General features: G+C 36.2%; 4 protein-coding genes across 5 annotated transcripts; 3 read left to right on the top strand and 1 right to left on the bottom strand.

Moving 5' to 3' along the window:
- The first annotated feature begins 128 nt into the window (after nucleotides 1-128).
- LOC111009401 (large ribosomal subunit protein P1z) lies at nucleotides 129-1,207 on the top strand. Of its 2 annotated transcripts, XM_022282471.2 has the most exons (4): nucleotides 129-277; nucleotides 365-422; nucleotides 519-734; nucleotides 923-1,207. In XM_022282471.2, the coding sequence occupies exons 1-4, from the start codon at nucleotides 183-185 to the stop codon at nucleotides 974-976; spliced, it is 423 nt and encodes a 140-aa protein (XP_022138163.1). In that variant the 5' UTR covers nucleotides 129-182; the 3' UTR covers nucleotides 977-1,207. The 2 variants fall into 2 exon arrangements, with proteins under 2 accessions (XP_022138163.1, XP_022138164.1); XM_022282472.2 differs by lacking the exon at nucleotides 129-277 and having other exon boundaries at nucleotides 287-422.
- Nucleotides 1,208-5,694: 4,487 nt separating this feature from the next.
- On the top strand, nucleotides 5,695-10,506 carry PRR5 (two-component response regulator-like protein). Its single transcript, XM_022282382.2, has 8 exons — nucleotides 5,695-6,135; nucleotides 6,844-7,005; nucleotides 7,109-7,239; nucleotides 7,347-7,484; nucleotides 7,899-8,058; nucleotides 8,160-8,508; nucleotides 9,214-9,979; nucleotides 10,048-10,506. Exons 1-8 carry the CDS (start codon nucleotides 5,775-5,777, stop codon nucleotides 10,168-10,170), a joined length of 2,190 nt encoding a protein of 729 aa, XP_022138074.1. The 5' UTR covers nucleotides 5,695-5,774; the 3' UTR covers nucleotides 10,171-10,506.
- A 3,038-nt stretch (nucleotides 10,507-13,544) lies between these two features.
- Nucleotides 13,545-14,724, top strand: LOC111009167 (Late embryogenesis abundant (LEA) hydroxyproline-rich glycoprotein family). Its single transcript, XM_022282132.2, has one exon. The coding sequence runs from the start codon at nucleotides 13,760-13,762 to the stop codon at nucleotides 14,393-14,395; it is 636 nt and encodes a 211-aa protein (XP_022137824.1). The 5' UTR covers nucleotides 13,545-13,759; the 3' UTR covers nucleotides 14,396-14,724.
- A 1,820-nt stretch (nucleotides 14,725-16,544) lies between these two features.
- LOC111009508 (RING-H2 zinc finger protein) lies at nucleotides 16,545-18,186 on the bottom strand. The gene has a single exon (XM_022282606.2). It carries the CDS (start codon nucleotides 17,843-17,845, stop codon nucleotides 16,961-16,963), a length of 885 nt encoding a protein of 294 aa, XP_022138298.1. The 5' UTR covers nucleotides 17,846-18,186; the 3' UTR covers nucleotides 16,545-16,960.
- Between the last annotated feature and the right edge of the window lie 4,114 nt (nucleotides 18,187-22,300).

The raw sequence follows: 22,300 nt of genomic DNA, 5'->3' as shown, positions 1-22,300 counted from the left end.
GATATTTATAATAAAATCCTTAAAGAAAATTGAAAAAAATAAAAGTTAAAAGTATAATATAGATATTTATTGTGATTAATGAGGTTTTATTGTTGGGTTCCGAATATAATATAAGAGTTGTTAATTACTTTTTGTGCGGAAATATAGGGACGAAGCGCATGCGATCTTCATGATTTGCATCTATGGCGTCACCGACGAAAACGGTTATAGAATTTTGGCGGGAAACGGATTTCCCAAATCATTCACTTTCTCTCCCCTTCCTACTTCCTATATATATGTATGTATATATATGAACTTGCCCTAATTTTGTGTTATTGTTCTCTTCGACTTCGATTGATCGTTATTATTTTACAATGTCGACCAGTGAACTCGCTTGCACCTACGCTGCGTTGATTCTTCACGACGACGCCATCTCCGTCACTGTATATTCTCCTTGATCTCTGTTTCTAATTATTTTGTATTGTTTCTCCGATTTGATTTCCAAGTACTCGATCTGTTTTTAATTTGTTCGATTTTAGGCGGAGAAGATTGCGACATTGGTTAAGGCTGCTGGCCTGACCGTGGAATCATACTGGCCCTCTCTGTTCGCTAAGTTGTCGTCAAAAAGGAACATCGACGATCTCATTCTCAACGTCGGATCTGCTGCTGCTTCTGCTCCTCTGTCCATGGCATCTTCCAGTTCCGCCGATGCCTCTGCCGCTCCCGCTCCTGCTCCTGCGCCCGTCGAGAAGAAGGTACCGAGTTTTAATTTCGTTTGGCAATTGCGATTGTTGATTTATAGATGATCAGTTCAAAATCAATTCTAAAACCGAGAATCGCGGCAATTAGGATTGTTGATTTATAGACGATCAGTTCAAAATCAATTCTAAAACCGAGATCTGAGGCATAGTCTTGATTTGATTGTTTGTGTTTGTATGTACAGGAAGAGGCAGTGGAAGAGAGCGAGGATGATTTGGTCTTCGGCTTGTTCGATTAGATATATAATATACACGTTAGTTTCTTAATTTTCAAGCTTGATTTAGATAATTGGGAGATTTTTGTTTTGTTCTTAAAATTCGATTACTGTGGACTTGGATTTTGTCGTCAATGGCGAGATGAATTCTTCTTCTTCTTCGATGGTATGTTTCTGAATGACATGGAAATTAGAATATATATTACTGTGTAATGTGAACTTTGAACTGAAATTCATGACTTCTTCCCCAACTAAGTTAGGTACGGAATAGCTTTTTCACCTCTTTTTGGTGATGCCTTGCTGATTTCATCTTGTTGTTTTTCCTTTACCGTTAGGTTATTGTTTACTTGTAATAATTGAATTTCTCAATTTAAAAATTATTTAAAAATTCAATGTTTTTTAGCATATATTTGTAAATTAGAAAGTTGTTACACACTAAATTTTAGTCTAATCTAAACTTATATTAATTAATTTATTAATATTTTTTTATAAATTTTGTATAATTATTATTTTACAAGATTATATAATTTAGAATACATTATATTTTACATGGTATAAAATGAATTTATAATATGAATAATATATTTTATCAAAGTTTAATTCTGCATTTTAAAAATTTTAAATTTTAAATCTGAAAACATTGAAAACATAAAAAATCGATTTTCAGAATTTCTACCGTTTGGATCACAGAATCCAAAAACATTTTTTAGAAACCGAATTTAAAGATTCTGAGTTTCCAACAAACGAACTTTGTTTCTTTAATTTGAATTTCATTTTTTTTTTATCTTTTTTTATCCCAACTTCTATCATAGCTTTAACCCAAATTTTATCTAGAGATAAATATCTTTTATAATGCCAAGTTAATAAATAGTTTTATTTGGTCTTGAAATTTTACAACCTTTGAAGTTTTTTAGTCTCTTAAATACACATGTGGGCTGGTAGATCGAACTCACAAGATTAAAGATATATGTTAGTTATTACTATAGCTCGTTTTGGCAGTAGTTTTTTAACTTATCATAGGCCATATTAAAATATAGCTAGGTATAGGTATCACGAAAATGATTATAAAAGAAAAGTTACTTCAATTATTTAAAGTCGTTTCCACGTCCTAAATATGTTATAGGTCTTATTATTAGTATATATATTCATAGGTGACTGATTCATCATGCTCTTTTATATTTTATTAATATTTATTTGAGATATCGATTAACTCTGCTCAAACTTTTTTTTTATTCAAGTCTTATATTTAATTTAATTAATTAATTTTGTGACATTTTGAGCTTATTGTTCATTGTCTTGAGCTAGCTTAAAAAATCATTGACGGTTAGAAAGAAATGATAACAATTCAAGAAGTTAAAATGTTTACTTAAATCTTCCATTTTTATTTTTCTGAGTGTTACTACCTTGCGTGCCCCTCAACTAATATATGAGATACATGAAGAAATTCTTAATAGGGAATAATATATTTTTTTGGATTTGTTTTCTAAATAATGATTTTTTAATAAACAATAATAGAAATAATGTAGTTTACAAAATATTTTCAAGAATATGATAATGAAATAGTAGTCACGACTTTGATTTCACATAAAGCGCATCTAAGAAGAAATTGCGGCCAATGAACGTAATTAAAGATAAAATCCGTCGTGACCCAAATCTATCAGAGGAGGTCGAATGAAGAACTTCCAAATCCAATTTGTCCTAGAAGAAGAAGACTCAAAACTAGAAAGAACAATGGGGAATTTGAGAATGAGAGAATAACCTACATTGCAATGGAACAAAACGAAAAAAAAAAACATATAAATGACGTTTTTTTGAGTGAAATCAAAAGTAAAGTTGTGAGGTTAATCCCTGAAGCACACAATATCATACCATTATGAGAATGTGGATCGAGAGCTCTCTTGGTATGAGATCTTTTGAAGAAATCAAATACAAATTGATTATGTCTAAAGTGGACAATGTATACAATTGTAAATCGAATAAAGGCAAAATTCCTTAAATACATTTTGTGTCTAGTACGTAATATACCACATACCATATGTAATTTAAAATATTTTTCTATTAAGACATCTATCAATAATGTAAATGAAGAAAACATGCACCTAACGTTGGTTTTAAAACAATAGCAAGGGCTAAAATGATTTTTTTCTAAATGTGAAATTCATAGACGAAAACAATATATTTAAAAATGTAAGGGTTAAATTAGCTAATAAAATTAAAAGTTGACGGATGAAACCTAATGAAATCTAAATATCGATTTCAATCATTGAAAACTTTGACTTTCGTAATTTTTTAATACCTAAACTGAAAAATTTTCAATTATGAATATAAACTTTGAGTTGTGATTTTATCTAATCCCTATTATTATCATTGTTAATTATTATCATTGTTAATTGAATTAATCATACTAAACTAATTAGTTTAATGGTAATTAATACAAATTCAAAGATGTGAGATTAGCGTTACATCTACTATGCTACCAACAATTATTTTGCGATTTATATTATTGTATAATATATAATATATAATATACAATAATATTTTTATTTATTTTTTTTTAAAAATCAACGTCCGGGTAGACAACCATGTCTTGATTTTAAAAAAAAAAAATCAGACGTGGCACCAAGAAAGTATCACGTCTGATGACGACCAAAGTACTGAAGATGGTATGGTCGTGTCTTAATGGCGGACTAATTACAAAATCATTACTTTTAGAATAAGTTTGAAAAAATACATTTTTTATTTGATTTTATTTAAATCAGCGTTATTTTAAAAATAAATTAAAAAACATTATTAAAAAAAAGCTCATTTCAAAGGGCACAAAAAAAATCAAAAAAATAAAATCAAAACCTACACATAGATTTATACTAAATTTAGGGAAAAAACTGAAATATAATTCTATAAGGAAAAAAGAAAAAAAGAAGGAAAAAAGAAGGAAAGAAAATCAAAACAATCAGGAAATGGAATATGATTTCAAAAGAACAAAAAAGTCAAATGGACACGTTAGTATTACGGGTAATATTATAAAAAAAATATATTTCTTCACTTTTATATATATATATATATATATATATATATATATATATATATATATATAGATAATAGACAGCAAAGACTAAAGTGATTTTTAAATGCAAAATTCATGGACGAAAATAATATATATTTGAAAATCTAAGAATTAAATTAGCTAATAAAATTAAAAGTTCAAGTATAGAAACGTAATGAAATCTAAATTTCGATTAAATGACAAATTCAATAATTGAAAACTTTGACTATGTCTTTTTTTAGTACCTAAACTAACAAGTACAAACTTTGATTTGTACTGATTTTATCTAATCCCTATTATTATCATTGTTAAATTAATTATTGATAATAAACAGATTAGCTCAGCAGTAATTAATACATGTATATGACCAAGAAGCCATGAGTTCGAATCTCTCATCCCATTTATACTAAAAAAATAATAATGACAAGAATACATGTCTATTAGAAGTGACAAACAAACGATAAAAGAAAGTTAACCATTAAACCGGATAGAGTGACATAGTTATAAAATTAATTCTATATGTTATTTGAAAAAAGAGAATATGTTATGCCTATCATGTCAAATTATCAAACATTTGGATAATAGACATATTATATCATCATTTAATTAACAATAAATGTTACGAGTGAGGATAGATGTGTAGATGTGGAAGTCCTACGTGACTCCATGTGTCGGTAGTTGGGACCAAATCCGCTGAAGAGTGGCTGGCAAGGACATAGTGAGGTGACTCCACGACGCTTCATGAAACTTCATTGGGTAAATAAAACCACTAGTCAACTCATATAAAAAGTTCTCCATATTCTCCTCTCTTTAAATTTCTAACTTTAAGTGTCAGATGATATTTGACAAAGTACCTTATTGTAATCTCGTCCGACGACCATAATATGGTACGCATTAGCCAACCAAATTTTAACATCAAACAAGTAAAATGATATGGAATGAGAATTAAAAATGTAGAATAGAGTAAGACGGTGATCCTAAACTTTTAGAAACTAAATTTTTAATTTAAGTAAACAGTGGACAAAGGAGCCCCAATCCGAAGAAACTAATACCATATTCTGCACCAAATTGGAGCGTGAAGCAAATATTTGATCGGAAGGAAGTCTTTTCCATCCACCTCTGCACAAAATAGAAAAATGAAATAAAAGAAAAAAAGAAAAAAAAAGAAAAAAGAAAAAAGTCTTCTCCGTTCCCCACCACACCCCCATGCCACACCCACAGCCACTAGTTTCTCTAAAAAGATCCAACACTGTTTCCTCGATTCAAATAAAATAAAGAAATATCAGGACTCCACGTTTCGATATGTGAGGCGTCTAATTCTCCGCCAATCACGTCCCGCCACGTCAACTCCTAGGCTAAATATCTTCCAAGTGGGCCCGGCTTCTTCATATCCTCCCACGTGGGGGCCCACTCAAAAGTATCCCGATTTCTTTATCCAATTTCCACTTTGTCCAACTCCAAAGCCCTAAAAAATAATTTTAATTTAAAAAAAAAAGGAGGAATTAATCCGCTCCACCGCCTACGCCAAACAAACCATCGCCACAAAAACATAACCAATCGGACTTTTGTCTCTTTCCTTTCCTATCCAACAATCTCCTCCGACTAAGCTGCTGACGTGTCATTAGTGGACTATCTTTCAGATATTTTGCTGCAACCTTGCTTTCTTCTCAGCCCTCCGATCCGCGGCGGTTAAATCCCCATTCCTCGTACACGCCGTTCGATCTCCACTCAATTTGCAGCTGATATTTTTTTAGATATTTTTTTGGGTTTGCAGAGCAGATGAAGCAAAAGGGCCACCGTCTTGTCTTCCCTTCTTTCCCTCTCAATTCGCAGCTCTCAACTCTCAACCCTTTCCCCTCCTGCAGGCTGCTGCTCCGACGCCGCCGTTCACCGCCGTGCGACTCCGATATGGGCGAAGCCGTCGTCAGTTGTGAGGATGTGAATGTGGATATCAGCCCCGGCATCGACGATATGGTGGCGGAAGCTCAAAGTGCGGATTCCCACAAACCAGACAAAGAAGGGGCTGGGATTAAGTGGGAGCGGTTCTTGCCCAAGATGATGCTCAGGGTCCTGCTCGTTGAAGCCGACGATTCCACCAGGCAGATTATTACTGCCCTTCTCCGCAAGTGCTGCTACAGAGGTTGAATTCCCCCTATTTCCTTTTTATTTTTTTAATTTTTCATTTCTCGCCTTCTACTGTTGAATTCCCTTTATTATTTCTGCGTTCCCCGCCTTAATTCCTAACTACCTACACATCCCCAATCCGCTGTGTGGACTGGAGTATGCAAATGAGTGCTATTCTATTCTCACTATCCAAGCAGCTTCAAAATTGATGGATGAAATTGACCCATTTAACTTTGAGCCCAGTTCTTTTCTAGGTTTCCTGTTTTTACAACTTTTTAATCATCTTCGGTTACTGCTGTTAGATTAGACCAACCAACTTGTTTGTGCCCCTTTTTTTTTGTTTCTTTTTTGAGATTTCAAGACTGTCTATTAATTTGCAGGTTATATGTTTCTTTGGTTTTTGAGATAGGAAGAGAGAGCTTTTCATTTATCTACACATGAAATGTTTGTGGAAAATTGTACCTTTTCTATTTCAAGATTAATTATTGGTTATATACTTTGCTTCTTATTCATGCTGCATTCTGACTGAAATGGCTACTTATTCAACTGCAATTACCTGATGCTATTTCATTAAAGAAAACTAAAACAAAAAATTGTAGAGATTTTTGCTTCAGACGTAGAAAAGGTTAAGTTTCTTCCCCCCCCCCCCCCCCCCCCCCCCCAAAAAAAAAATGTTTGACCTTTTTCCAACTGAAGAACAATTTGGTTTTTCTTGTTTAAACAGTTGCTGCTGTTCCCGATGGCTTGAAAGCTTGGGAAATTCTCAAAGAAAGGCCCCGTAATGTAGACCTTATATTGGCGGAAGTTGAATTGCCATCAATCTCTGGATTTGCTCTACTAACTCTGATCATGGAGCATGAGACTTGCAAAAATATTCCTGTTATAAGTATGTTCTTGAAAAGACTGATGGATAGGAATGTGCATATCTGAGATCTGCTTTATGTTATGCAATAACTAGTTCTAATCACTTGCCATTTCACTCCATGCAGTGATGTCATCTGAAGATTCTATCAGCACCGTTTACAAATGCATGATGAAAGGTGCTGCAGACTATCTTCTCAAGCCCCTAAGGAGAAATGAACTGAGAAATCTTTGGCAACATGTTTGGAGAAGACAAGCAGTATGCTAGTCCTGATTCTCTGACCATTATTATTATTACTACTATTATTTTGGGGTCAACTATGAATGACAGAATTCTAAATTGCATCTGATCAACATTGGTTTCAGTCATCCAGTGTGAGAAATGACGTTCAAGAAAAGGTTGAAGTCACTTCAGAAAATGAGACTGCAAGCAATCACTCAACTGGTTATGTTGCTGGAGTCCAGAGGAATAACAAAAACATAGAGAAAGGGAGTGATACTCAGGTTAGAATGGATTAATTAGTGGTGGATCAAATGTAGGATTTTACCTTTCCCTTTATCTCTGAGCAAAATGCAATTATGGCTGTTAAACTAATTATGCATTTATTTAGCTTCAATCTTATGTATGCGGCTAGTAATTTGATTTAATTAATATTTTCACATGCACGATACTCGCTATTTAGAAAAACGTACAAAGTGGGATGTAGGTCTTCAATGTACTTTGGTGTTCTTGGTCATCCTTACAAAATGGGTGACCCTAAATTTTTGTGAATAGTGAAATCTGCGTGGAAGTACATGGATCATTAAAATATATGAGTTAACACTTGATGTATTTGTTTTCTGCTAGTATAATCATGATTAAAAGGAATATTTCAGTTTTTATTCTAACGAAAAATTAATGTTTAATGTGCCCCTCAGAGCTCTTGTACCAAGGTGGATTTCGAAGTTGGAAGTAGGATACAGGAATATTCACATCCGAGCCAGGGAAATGCCTCTCCGAAAGACTTCAGGCTACAGAAAGATGAACGTCACATCAATTTGAGTCAGAGATTGGCTATGCATGAAAACGAAACTGGAGGTAGCACATCTTCATTTATGCACTTATCGTGGTTCCATATGGTATTTTTTCTTTTTCCTTTTTGTGGGTTCTAACTTCTATAAATGTTCGTATTGTACTAGGATTGGCAATGGGCTGCTATGTAAATGCTGATTTACCAATTACACTAAGCATGGGTCTTGAGCCAATGAATGATAGTAGAATAAGTCCTAGTATGGCTAATGAAGCGGGCGATAATAAGGATACACTTGCCAACCTGTCCAGTGATGCAGTCGCCTTGAATCATGCCTCCACCAAGTATTCGGATGACTGCCAAAGAAGTTCTCCTTCCACCAACGCTGCCATAAAAAATTTCAGTTCTGCTATTCATTTGGATCTTTCCCTGAGAAGATGTCAACCTAATGATTTTGAGGACCGCGGTGCAGAAGGGCGGGCTACCCTCAAACATTCTAGTGCTTCAGCTTTTACAAGGTGCAATTTCTTTTTAGTTCTGATCCTTGTCCTTTCATTTGTCTGTACACACACGTGTTTGTATTATCATTGGGGGACTATGGCATCAATACGAACTGTAAGCCTTATCTTATGGAAATAAATGCTTTCCTAGCTTCTTGCCAGAGAAGTTCAAAGGCTTTGAAATAAAAAATTCATCCCTTAACAGGATAAAAGGCTTGAACCTATTCATCTATCCTGTCCCTCGTTTTAATCTTTCTGGAAAAGGTTATCAGACTCATGAATTGCCTCTTGGCATTGAAAGCAATTGATTGAGTTCCTACTTTTGTTTGAGAAGCATTTTTGTTTTCCTTCCCTCTTTTATGAGTGTGTATATATATGGCCCCGTATTATGTTTTGTACTTTGAATCTTCAATTGATGAAAACTTTTGCAACAGAGTGGGAGAGGCTGTGCAATTGAACTTTTGAGGACTTGATGTATGTCTATAAAATTCCAGGCGTATGGGGTCTATCCTTACTCAAGGACTAGGGAATAAACTTCGATGCCTTAAATCTCTACTCCAATTTTTTGTTGGTAAAGAGTTGAATGGCTTAATTAGTTTTTCGTTGTCCTTGCTTAGTTATGGGAGAGAGGCTTTTGTGAGATGATTCTTTGTGTTTTATTATCAGAGCGCTACAGTTTTTATTTTCTTTCTATTTGATGAGCACTGTGTGGTGATCGTGCAGATACACTTACAGGCCATTGCAAACACCTAAAGCAAAATCAGGCAGTATCTGTGATGGGCAAAAGGAATATGGAAGCAATACCGAGGGAAGAATGTTTGATATTGGTGGGACTATTGGTGCTACTTCTACCTCTGATACCATTAATCCCACGCTAAGTCTGCAAAAGAGTAGTACTTCTGTGCCTCCGATAACTGGTCAATCTAATCAGTCTGAAATTGCAAAATCATGTACTTCAGAGACGGTAATCCCTCTTCAAGATTCAGAGAAAGATTTGATGTCTAATAATCAATGCTCAGGCTATGGCTCCTTACTCTCTCCCAACTTTTGCACACAACGGGGTCCCTCCTCGTCTCCATGCCCAGCTTTAGTCACTCATCCAGAACCCATCTTTGCAAATCATAATTTGGAGCAGTTTCTAAACCAGCATCACAGCGTCAGCAATGCCACAAACTGGAAGATAGAAAATCCGGGGCATAGGTTGGAGTCTGCAGAAAATCAAGGCCATATATCGCCTACCACTGATCATAGTGCAAACAGTAGTCTATGTGGTGGTGGTAATGCGACTCACATTCGAACCGTGGGATATGCTAGCACCTGTGGGAGCAACAGCAACGTTGATCGGGTTGGCATTTCCAGGGTTACATCTGAGAGCAAAAATGAAGAAGCTTTGTTTTCTCAAGGAGTAGATTCTCATCGATCCAGTCAAAGAGAAGCAGCTCTAACAAAGTTCCGACTGAAACGAAAAGATAGATGTTATGAGAAAAAGGTACTTGTGATTTCACTATCTTATTTAGTTATACGATGCTGTTTTCTTATCAAGACATGTCATCTCAGGTGCGGTACGAGAGCAGGAAAAAACTCGCCGAACAACGTCCTAGAGTGAAGGGACAGTTTGTCCGTAGAGTGTACACTGATCCACTGCCTCCAGAAACCAACAGCAATATGTCCAACGCTTAGCAGTTGGAATCAAGGAAATGGGCACGCCTTGAATAAGCGCTTAAGCGTATTGCTGCCTTTCCCCTACTTAATACCAATAGAAACTGATAAAGCAAAGTGTTGGCTATGGAAAGTAGAGGAAGCATGAGCTGCCTTCTTCCAATGTCACCACTTCCAAGTTCCAAGTTCCATATTCATTTTATTTGCTTTGCTTTGCTTCCCAGGTTTCTCTATCTTTCGTGTAAGAGCAGTGTAATTTTAGAAATTTCACGAGTGACATTCTTTATATCCTAACATGTAGATACACATGTTCATTCCAACATATGTATATTAGTTTTTTGGGTCTGTTAGGATTTATTTTGTCTTTGTTATTGAAGTGAGTTTACTGATGTAATTCAATTCAATTCAATTGAGACCTTACCACAGAAAACAACTGAAGCATCCTCCATCGACCAAGGTTTGTGTTTTAATGAAATACATCATCCATAGATAAGCTTCAAGTCCTAAAGAATGTGGTAACTTGAATGAGACTAATTTAATTGAAATCAGAAGCTTGATTAGTTTAATTCATGGGAGAATAGGCTAGGTGAGTGGTCTGTGAAACAAAGTTAAGCACTTCGATACCGAAGTTGAGAAAATGATTGGATACTAAAGTGGTTGAAGTATTTCAAAAGGGGTTCGAACATACCCAACCTTTTCTAGGTGGCTGGTGCTGAATCTCTTTAGTAAGAAGGCCGAGATTTTCTCCCTAATCTCGTCAATGCCTAGTCTGGCAATGACCACCAATTGTGCTCAATCGATCTCGCCATTGACGCGCATTGATAGAGATAACAGCAAGGTAAGGTCAAACCGATTCGTTCTCTTTGACCAAACTGATATTACTAGGTCGGCATGTTCTTCAGATGATTCTCTTTGACCAAATTGATATTACCAGGTCGGTATGTTCTTTCGGGGCAACTTTTTTTCCACCCATTGCAAATACCCTATTGAAAAACAGGTGGATTGACTTTGTATCCTATCTGTTGGTTTAGTTTAGAAGTTTTAACGATTCATGTGATCAAAATTTGTGTGGTCGTGATTATGAATATGTGTGGGGTTTGGTCCATCTGCCAGTGTCACCCTACGGCTACGGCTTGATGTGATGCCACCAAATTGCACTTCGAATTGTATCTTTCATCTTCCTCTTCCCACATGCCTTTATTTACAAATTACATATTCATTACTTAAACTATATCTTTTCCTTCCCCTTCTGTCTTCTTCTCATCCCATCACAAAGTTATGCACACTTTGTGTTCTAGACGAAAGAAATTGCACACAAATTGGCTACACACATACACTAGTAAATAAAAGTTCTCTTTTGTTCATACAAAAATGAAAATATTAACCTGATCTAGATATTATTAAAGATAATAAAAATAGATCTTATATATATTTAAAAAGGAAGAAAAAAACTAGCTAAGATATCTGAAGGATAGATAAGAAACCACTAAAGGCAAAAGCACCCCTTTACTTGCTTTGTTTTTTATTGAAGGCCTCAAAGCTCACTCATATCATATCTTGTGGAAGCAGATAAAAAAATGTTATATAATAAAGAGAAAGAAAAAGGGTCCAAAAGCTACACCAAAGTTAACCCCAAAAATTGAAGTCACTACCCATGGCCCACTTGAATTTCAAAATCAACCCTGAAATATTCTCCACTTACCCACACATTTCAATCAAGCAAAGCACTTGCTTTTGGATTGGTTCATCATTCAATCAGGCCATCACCAATACCAACACACCATTCACCGGCATGGCCTCACCTCATTGTTTTGGTCTGAAACGAAAACTATCATACAGCTGAGGCCCCAACCAATGTTATTCAAGATCTTGAAATTTAAACGTTTCCTTAACTCAAAAGCAACGCCGGTCGCCCATCTTATCCTAACATCTAACACACATGGAATAGAATTGGAGGGTGAGGTGGGAATTTGAACTCATGACGTCTTGATTGTCTTCTTTCCCCTTAATTTTTGTTTAACCAAAAAATTCATAAATGACACGCTTTTAATCATTCAGCTTCATGGCTTTTCCTTGCCAAAAGAACTCCCGCAAATTGAGCAAATTAAAGATGTTGAGAGATGGGAACGGGACTGGTTTTTCATATATGCAAAAAGTTATGCTTTTGCTTTAATATATATAATTCAGCACTCTGTGTTAATGTTGAGCTTGCAAGATTCCTGGTGGCTTATCCTATAATTGTATGGTGATTGTGAGTTACAAAATACAGGAGTATGTAATGGAATGAAGTCATGATAAAGGCTACCAAATGAAAATGTGTATGGCCCATCAACTAATGCATCTCTACAGTGGATTCCAAACAAATGATGGGTGTGTCGCCGTCTGTTTCCCATTGTACCATTCTATGGAAAGCTGGTATTAAGCATATCTAACACACCTCTTGGCTCTCCTCTTGCAAATTGGGATCATTTTTCAATTACTTTGTTCACCACTAACTCTTGATGTGCTTGTCTTTTGCTCTCGTAACAAAGATGGACTGCTAATGGTATGTACCATGATTTGTTGGCACAATACTTGTTGAGATTGATGGAGCCAAATCGACTTTAGAACAGAGCCAGGACAATGGAGGAAAATAAAGAAAGGATGAAAAACAAAAGCGGTCTACTACAGGGCCATTTGGCTGAGACTGCAGTGTCATGACGCTGTCACGGAATTTTAGAAAAAAAAGGGGTGCGGACAGATGTTAAAAGACGCTGCAGTGGTCGTAGCATTGAGAACGCTACACGCTGTGATGAAATTTCTTTAAATATGATCTTTTCACTTAGGTTAATTTAATTATGTTGGTGCATAATTGAGTGGTGGCTAGAATAGTGTTGGTGCACAGTTTCAGAGGGCTGAGAGCAGTGTACTGACAGAGATTCAGAGGTGAGATCCCGAGGTTGTAAAGCACGTCAGCAACCAATTCTCGTGGGTATTTGGTAAGGCTTTTCATTCTTATTTCCTAGGACTAGTTCCTAAAAGTTATGTGACTTTTGTCGAGGCCTCTAGATTTGAGAGATTATTGTATTGTCCTTTATATTATCCCAAGATCATGGTAGAACCCATTGTCGCTGAAGACTGAGTCCATAATTAGGTGAACCAATATGAATTCTCTATGTCGTTTACTGTCTTTTTCCTATATTACTCTTTTTGTGTGATTGACTTAGTTTTCCTTAAATGACTGTGGAAGGAAAAAAGAAATTCATCCCAATACCAATAAAGGGATATTGTTTGATTAGTTGTTGATATTTTTAATTTGTCCAACGGCCCAAAAGGAGAGAGGTGGATTTGGCCATGTAATTATTAGAGTTCAAAAGTTGCATTCGAGAAGCTTACAAGTTAAATACGAGTGCGTGTGTGTGTGCGTGCCCGTCACCCCAAAGCCCACTTAGCCACTAGACGAAGGTGAAGCTGCCAGTCAAAAAAATGTGTAAGAGTAAGAGTGGTCCACACTTTGTTGCTAATTATTGCTACTTTTTGTTATGGGGCTCTCCCCAGCCCCTTTATTTACCCCCACTGTCTCCTCTCTGTTTGCTTAGCCCAGTCCCAGCGAATATCCTCTCTCTCGCCAATGTCTCTAGCTGTCGTAAAATCTCCCAAACACTGTGCCGACAAGCAAGGATTGAAGATTCACAAGCGTTACAAGAAGCTGTTCCTCGCACTATCAGCATTTCTCTGCGCCATTTCTTTGCTCATATTGCTTCTCTGGCTAACCTTACATCCCTCAAAGCCACAATTCTGTGTCAACGAGGTTGTCGTGTACCAGCTGCAGCTCATAGACCTTCACCTTCTCAACTCCTCCATCCAGCTCACTCTCTCATCCAAGAACCCAAATCAGAAGGTGGGAATTTACTACGACCAGCTCCAAGTTCACGCAGCTTACAAGAGGCAACAGATTACTCTCGATACCTCCTTTCCTCCCTTCTACCAGGCCCACCAAGAAACCAATTTGTTGACAGCTTTCTTGGCCGCCACCACGCTACCCGTCGCTCCCTCATTCGGCTACGAGGTTGGGCGCGATCAGACCGCGGGGCGCCTTCTTCTCAGTCTCCGAGCCATGGGACGACTTCGATGGAAGGTCGGGACTTGGGTTTCCGGACGCTACCGCTTTACCGTCGATTGCGTTGCAGTCATGCCATTTGGTCCTACTCTCCCCACGCCTCCCCTCAGCCTTAACCAACCAACTCGTTGCTCCACAACCCTTTAATAGTAAGGAACAACTCTTGTCTTTGTCACCAAGATGGATAATTCAACTTCATTTCTCTCTTAATTGTCAAATATTTAATGGTCTATCAAGGAGCCAAATATTTTCCAGAAATTTGCTATGTTCAGCCTCCCTCACATACCAATCAAATTATATGGTTGTAATATAATAGACTACCACTTTCTTACCTTGCTCTGTACTCTGTACATTACATGCTTCTCCACTCTCTGCCCTGCCCCTGCGTGTATCTTAATTGATTATTGTATAACCATGATTGATGTTCAAACTCTGAGATACAAGGAATACAAAGCAATATTGAACTTGGTTTTCTATTGATCGGATCAAATACAGTAGATTGAAAGCTGCCAATCATTTCCTTTACTCCAGGGAAAACCCAGTAAGTTGTCTGTTCAGCGATCACCCCACAATCTTTTGGGATTTCAAAAAGGAAAGTGAGAAATTAGAGATATGGGTTGAGTGGCACGCCATAGATTTCAAAAAGTAAGACAACTTTTAGCAAATTTCAAAAAGACTGGCCAATCACAGACGAACACGTTACGTGCAATAAGACACCAAACCAAATCATACAAACAAGTCCATGGAGACTGGAGAAGGAGAGCTTTGAGCTGGTTTACGCTACCAAAAAGGAGGGGAGACCTCGAACAATGTGAAGGACAACATTTTAATCTTGCTTAACCACCTAGATATCATTCTTTAAAACAAAAGAAATAATTGGACGATAGGAAACCAACACCTATCTTCCTACACACGATCGTTAAAAATTTGACTACTCTTAGTTTTTTTTCAAAAATAGAAAAAATGACTTTTTTTCTTGAATAATACTTAAGTGTTGATCTGTCATCCTTCGTCTTTTCTTGACTACCATTAAAATTTTGACACACATAAAAGATTCCTTTTTCTTTTTTTTGATTCTTAAAAAAAATTAAAAGATTTTTTTCCTTTTTTGTTTTGGTTCTTAAAAAAAATTGAAAGACTGTCAAGTGGTAAAAAGTATAATAAGTGTTAATAAGTCAATACTAAATATTGTTCTTGGATGGATGTTAAGTATTGTTGATTTGAAATATCATTTCAAAACCCATTGCACACCAAATAAGAATCAGGTTTGTTTGTACTATCTTTAAAATGTTAAAACATGACCTACTTGAATCAAACACACTTTTTATAAGTGTTTTATTTGTACTATCTTTAAAAATTTTCTGTTTCCAGAAAATTTTTAAACAAATTCTTAATGGAGATATCAACATCGATCATCGATATTTTAATCCGTGGCAGCTTTGGACAATCCCCGACGTTGTCTAGATTTTTACAATTGTATCTATTTAATCCCTATAATTTAAAAGGTTTCTAATAAATATCTAAAGATTTAAAATTGTGTCTTCATGTACTTTAAAACGTTGTTAGTAGGTGGCTAAACATATAATTTTGTACCAAATAAATCCTCTTTATTAACTATGTCGGTTTAATGTTGTATGGTACACTAAATGCATTATATAATGATCTATGTTGGTTTAATGTTTTTATGGTACGCTAAATGCATTATATAATGATCATGTGACTAGTTGATTTCGAGAAGGTTCGAACATTTGATGATGTAATTGTTAAACTAATGGAGTTACACAATCAACCTCAAAAGTGGATGGATCCATTTGAAACTTTTAAAAGTATAAAGACTAATCAGACAATCTTAAAAATATCAAGGACCAAACTTGTAATTTAAGGATCAAACTACTTGACATGTCGAGCCCTCGACTATGGCGAGTAGAAGTATTACACCATCAGCTACAAATCTACAGCCCATTGTAAAAGAAAAGTTTCAAATAGAGCCTTATTCTTGCCTTGAAAAACTTATATTTTTATACATCTCACTTTACTCATTAATTACTTCATCTGGTGAGTGATTGAAACTTGTTATGGCTCCAATGCACACTATCATATTCTGCTACTCTTTTTAGAAACTAACAAACAAATCTCTCTTTACCAAGCTAGAGTTGTATCCTTGGTAATCAAGTCCTCATTTGTTGTCATTAAAAATTGTCATCTACAATATTGATCCCACAAATCAAGGTGCTAATTGAAAATTGGAGTTCCAACAGATCCATGTCAGGGCAACATGAGGAATTAGAGTGGAACAGAACAAAAATTTGAAACAAATAGACATTATAGAACTTATAACATCACACCTGAAGTTGCAATTCATCACATAATCCTTAAGAAAATAGAAAAATATAAGCTTCATCAGCTGCAGTCTCTTTTTTCATTTTTAACATCTTACTAGGAATTCATGTCAAGCCATTAGCCCTTCTACAAGTTGAGATCAAAAGCATAGATTCACAGGCATGAATGCAACACAAGAATTCACAAACGAACGAAGTAGAACAAGTGCTGGGAAAGAAGCATGGAGGATATGTAGTTATATGTATCAATCTAGATTAAGAAAAAAGGTTAAAACTCGTTTCCTTCCACTAAATAGAATAAAAGATATAATATTCTTCTTTCCACTGCACAAGTAATTAGGGATCGCAGGACTGGAAATGATGATGTAAAAACTCAAGAATCCACAGAATCGGCACTAACCCATTTCCAGAAATGCTTCTTCACGGACACAGCAGCCTTGTGGGCAATCTCAGTCTCCTCAGATTTTTCGTATTCTTCTTCCTCCACCGTGCAGAACTCCTCGTCGGGTAAACCTTCCACCCAAACATCCATCGAATGCAAAACGTAACAAGCAGGCAAACCTGGGTATGAAACCGAGTTCCGCTCCTCAATCTTCATTTTATACGAATTTGGCACAATCCTCACAATTTCGCAGCAATCGAGATCGCCAATAATGGAACCGAGCTCTTCTTTCACTGCCCGATAGACCGCGGATTCAGGGGTTTCATTCGGCTTCATCTTCTCCGACAAGGGTCGATTTCGATTCCGTAGGGTGCCATCCGAGAGTTCCTGGTGGGATTCGACGAGAACCCGGTTATGTTTATCAAGAATTCGAAGAGAAACAACCTGAACGGTGCGAATGGGAGGATTGGAGTCGGCAAGGGAAGTTTCTCCTTCTGAGATCTCGAGCCAGAGGTTGTGGACGTTCTTGGTGCCAGGCTTTACACCCCAGGAAGCAAAAGAGTCGGAGGGCAAGCGGGGTCCGAGCCAATCGGAGAGGGATTGAGGAGATGCGAAGTGGTGATTGTCGAGGCGTGTCTTGGGGTGGGGATGCGAGAGAGACATGGAGGGTATCTTCAGAAAGCGGCGATGAGGGTTGAATTGAAAAGGGAGAAGAGGGAATTTGAAGGATTTGGAGGAGGAAGAGAAGAAAACGAAAAGAGAGAGAGCTGCGAGCCAAAAATCAGGAAGAGGCGTGGATTTGTTTAGGTGGGTAAGATTGGAGATGGGGTGTGGCGGTGGAAGTGGAGGTGGGGGTGATGGCATATCAAGGATCATGTGTTGTTTGAAGGTGGTGATGCAGAAACAAGGCGGCTTTGAATTTGAGAAAGAGGTCCATGAGGAGAAGGTGAGAGAGGAATTTCTGGCTCCGGAGTTCTTTGGTTAAGCCCGGGAAGCAGAGAGGGAAATGCACTCTATGCGGATCACATATTCTATGTTATATTCCTTTGGCCACGACGCCTATTGTGGGGGAAACTTTGGGGTGCTTCCATGGGTTGCAAGTGAATGAGCAACTTTATGTTGATGCACGATTTGGGATATGGAAGTTGACGGTCTAGCAACCTGCAACTAAAGAAAATTTTTTGCACTAATGTAGTATTGAGCCCACGACACTTCGATGCCTAAGTTAGTCCGTGAATTAGAGAAGTTGAGGTCAATTGGGTGGGGATCACATAATTGATATGGTTGTTTCTTCACCCTTTATAGTGGTCTCCTTTACCTGACACCTGAAACACATAAGCGTGTCAAGTTGTATTCATGTTCGTTAGGCGTAATGTGTCGGCTTGTCATTAAGGGACAAGCCACGATAAAGCCCTTCTCGGTCCCATTGCTAGCTTGAGTTTTCCTATAGGTCGGTGCTCGATCTATTTGCCACCATATGACATTCCAATCCTTCCACCTCACAGCAGGTTGATAATTCAACCACAACATTATCCCCATTCTTGAGTCTGAATCGATTGAGCAAGTACTACTCGAGACTCTTAAGGAGGTCTGCGTAACTAGAGGCAAGCTTATTCTCTAGGAACCACACTAGTTTCTTATCCTTTAACCTAGCGTGAAGGTAGAATATGTTGTGTCATCGGAAACACCTTCGATGCGAAGGTTTCGACTCGGAACCAAGCGATGTAGTCCTAGAAAAACCCGTTCGTTCTCTCACTGTTTTAGGGTAAGGAGGTGCGTAGCCGGTCTCCTAGGATCATGACTTTCCAAGAATTTGGTCATTAGCACTTTGCCCAAATATGATCCCAGTTTGATCTTGATAATTGAATTTTATCATGTCTAGTTTAGGTTACCTTTTCTTTAAGTTTATTGATATTAATTCCTTTTTTTTTTTTTCAGGTGAAGGGTAATTAGCCTTTGGAGATGCAACTTTAGAGGTTTTCCAAGCAAGGAAAAGAAAAAAGATCTGGAAGATAAGGATTAAAAAACAATTTCTTGGCGTTCACAACTCTGAAGCAGTTATTTTCAAAACATGCATTTAAGTGTCTACGCATTGTGATGACATCAAGACCTATATACTGAGATTTTGAGAGAAAAGTGAGATGTTGGAGGAGGTTGCGGCTAAATGCATTTTTAGGGAGAATCCAATTTTCTTCATTCGTTTTATTTTCTTTATGCTTTTGGTTAGTACTTTATAGGTTCTAGTTTAGTTTTGTGTTATATGTCATTTCTAGGGCATATTAATATAGCAGAAACTTATGAACTTATTGGTTCGTCCGATATTGGAACTATGTCTAGTTTTCTACAAAAGCATATTCTTGTACTATAGTTGAGAATATTACAATGAGATTTCACTCAAGATATCATTATATATTGACTATCTTACCTTAACAATGGCACCTACAAGATATAGACTTTCTTTTCACACACTGTTCACAACCACTCAAGTCTTTTTTATTTTGATTTCGTACAAATAAATATCAACAAAAGGCTATATTTATAAAAAGCCAAATAAGAAAAAAAATATATTAATCCTTATAAGGAAGTAATATGTTACTCATCGTAGGAATTCGTAGTAGCGTTGAAAATCTTTTTCCTCGTAGAAGATAAATCTTTTATTTTGGCTCCATTATCCCAACAATCTTCCACTTGGAGATAAAATAACAATCTTGCCTTCTATTGCAATAGCAATCTGTGATCATCTTGGAATATCTTCAAGTCTTCTTTTGAAACAGTTTTCTAATCTTCTTTAAAACTTCAAGGCTTTTCCTGCAAGTTAAAAACTTGTAAAACAAAATATCAGAAAATACTGCTCTCATTTATCTTTGTCATGAGGTTGGACAATCTACGTGGTCTTGTCTCTCAGACGCAAAAGACACAACTACGTGTTCTCACTCAAATTAAGTGGCGGTATCTTAAACTTCTTTCTTTGTTCTCAAACACTGGTTCTTGAAAGAAAAACTTCCCACTAATGACTTGACGACTCTATTCAAACTTTCTGCCAAAATTGAAACTTCGTTCTTTACCTCAGTACCTATTGGTTAATCTTCTCTGATGCAACTATTTGCTTACGTGACTTCATCAATTCACTCATTCGTCTAACAACTGGAGAAAATCAAACTTGTTTTTGTTCTCTGACTTCTCAATTGTTGTTCCTGAATTGACGGTGGATCTTCTTGATCTGTTTTGACTATCTTTGTTGCGGGCTCATTCCTACTTTTTTGGACACCATCTGCAACTTGCATCCATCATCTCAATGATCTTCTGACAATACTCAATCGCAACGTGTAAACTGTAGATCTTCTATGGCCCACTGTCACCACCTTGAATACTTTAGTTAATTTCTACCAAACTCACTCTGATAACCATCATTGTCCAACTTACCTGTAGAGATAAGATTCATTATGATATTGAGTACATACCTAACATTTTGCAAAAGTAAAATCAGTCCAACTATTAGTCTTTAATAGAATATTTCCAATCCCTCCAGTCTCAAAAAGTTACCAATTCCACATCCTTACTTGGCCGTGATTGGATTTTTTGAAGATGTGAACAAACTCCTATTTGAAGATATGAGTATTGAAGTTGCAGTGTCTATTACCAACTTCGATGACTGATTTCCTATTTTTGTGTTCCTCTCAACACAGAGGGCACCATCTATATTTGTATTTCCTACTAAATATGACCCTTTTTGTGGCAGTAAAAACATTCGACTTTCCAATTCCTATGCTTCTGATGTCTTTCGTCAAACACACCTTTCTCTTTACCTTATTAAATAGTCAATGATGAGTCTTGTTTGGGAGTAGATTATTTTCCACTCTCCTTCTAAATTTCTCCAGCAATTGTCGAATCACAAATTTATGAAAATTTTTAGACATATGTCTCCTAAAATTGGACACATCGCTCTTATTGTTTCCCACATTTAGGTAAAGATGTTAACAACAAAAGGACATTCACCTTGTCACTAAAAATAATCATTAATATGTCATTTATATGTATCGATGAAGTATATCACTAATAGACATAATAGCAAATAAGTATGCAAATAATCAATGATGGAAAACAAAAGTTAAGTACTATTGATATACCATTTATATTTTATTGATAAGACATATCAATGATGTACCTAATAGTAAATGAGCATGACAACATTGATATGAAACGAAAGTTAAATATCACTGATAAGTAATATACCATATTTATTCTATTGATGATGTATTATCAATAATAGACCTATTAAGAGATGAACATGCAAACAATGAAACCAAAGTTAAATACCATTGATAAGTGATATACCATATTTATTCTATTGATGGTCTATTATCAATAATAGACCTAATAATAGATGAACATGCAAACAATCACTAATAGATAACATTGTGAAATATAATAGCTACTGTTGAAGCAAAAATCTGTCAAGGCACGGAGGACGACCTGGGAGGTCGGCTAGCAACACTTGGAGTATTCTTCAGGGGTAACTGCAAAACAGATAGGCCACTCCGACACCCAAGTTAGTAATAATCCGAGCTCAACAGATCAGCGTCAGACAGATTTGCATACTTGGGCGTAGTTCGCGGGGGTGCATTTGTAGCAGTGAAAGTAAGGGTGTTCAAGGAACCCGACGAACCCAACCCAACTGGTTGGGTTGGGTTGGAAAAATCTCAACCCGATCGGGTTGGGTCAGGTATTGGGTTGACCCTTGAAAATCTCGAGTCAACCCGACCCGACTTGAGATTATAAGTTTTTTTTTTTTCATATTACTAATAATCTAATATTACATATACATAATAAATTAATAATTATGAATTAAAATCTTATTTGTTATATTCAATCTCATCCATCCATTTTATTAAATTTCAACCATTGATTTTAGGTTTCAATTCAATCCTCCCCATTTTGAATCTTTGATTCTCTCTCTTTTCTAACATTTTCAATTCATCTTCCTTTCCCCCATATCTCTCTCTATAATAAAGTGTAAGCTTTTAATATTGTTGAATTAAGGCTTACATGTTGGTTTCAATTTGGATTTGGACTTTAGATAAACTTTGGATAATGTAAAAATTTTAAAATTTGTATTAAATTAGGACTTACATGTTGGTTTCAATTAAGGTTTGAATTTGTGTTTAAATTAAGATTTTGATTTTTCAATATTTTTTTGGTCCATGTTATAAACAAAACAAAAGTAAATTAATTAATCAATTTAAAAAAAGAACCTAGCAACCCAACCTGACCCAACCCAAATTTATTGGGTTGGGTTGGCCATCGTTTTACAACCTGACGGTTCCCACAAGG

The sequence above is a fragment of the Momordica charantia genome (genome assembly GCF_013281855.1).
Source record: "Momordica charantia cultivar OHB3-1 chromosome 6 unlocalized genomic scaffold, Mcharantia_2.0 BLBB01000006.1, whole genome shotgun sequence".
NCBI classification, from domain to species: domain Eukaryota; kingdom Viridiplantae; phylum Streptophyta; class Magnoliopsida; order Cucurbitales; family Cucurbitaceae; genus Momordica; species Momordica charantia.
The sequence above is the reverse complement of the archived record's forward strand: the minus strand, read 5'-3'. Positions and strand labels throughout refer to the sequence as shown.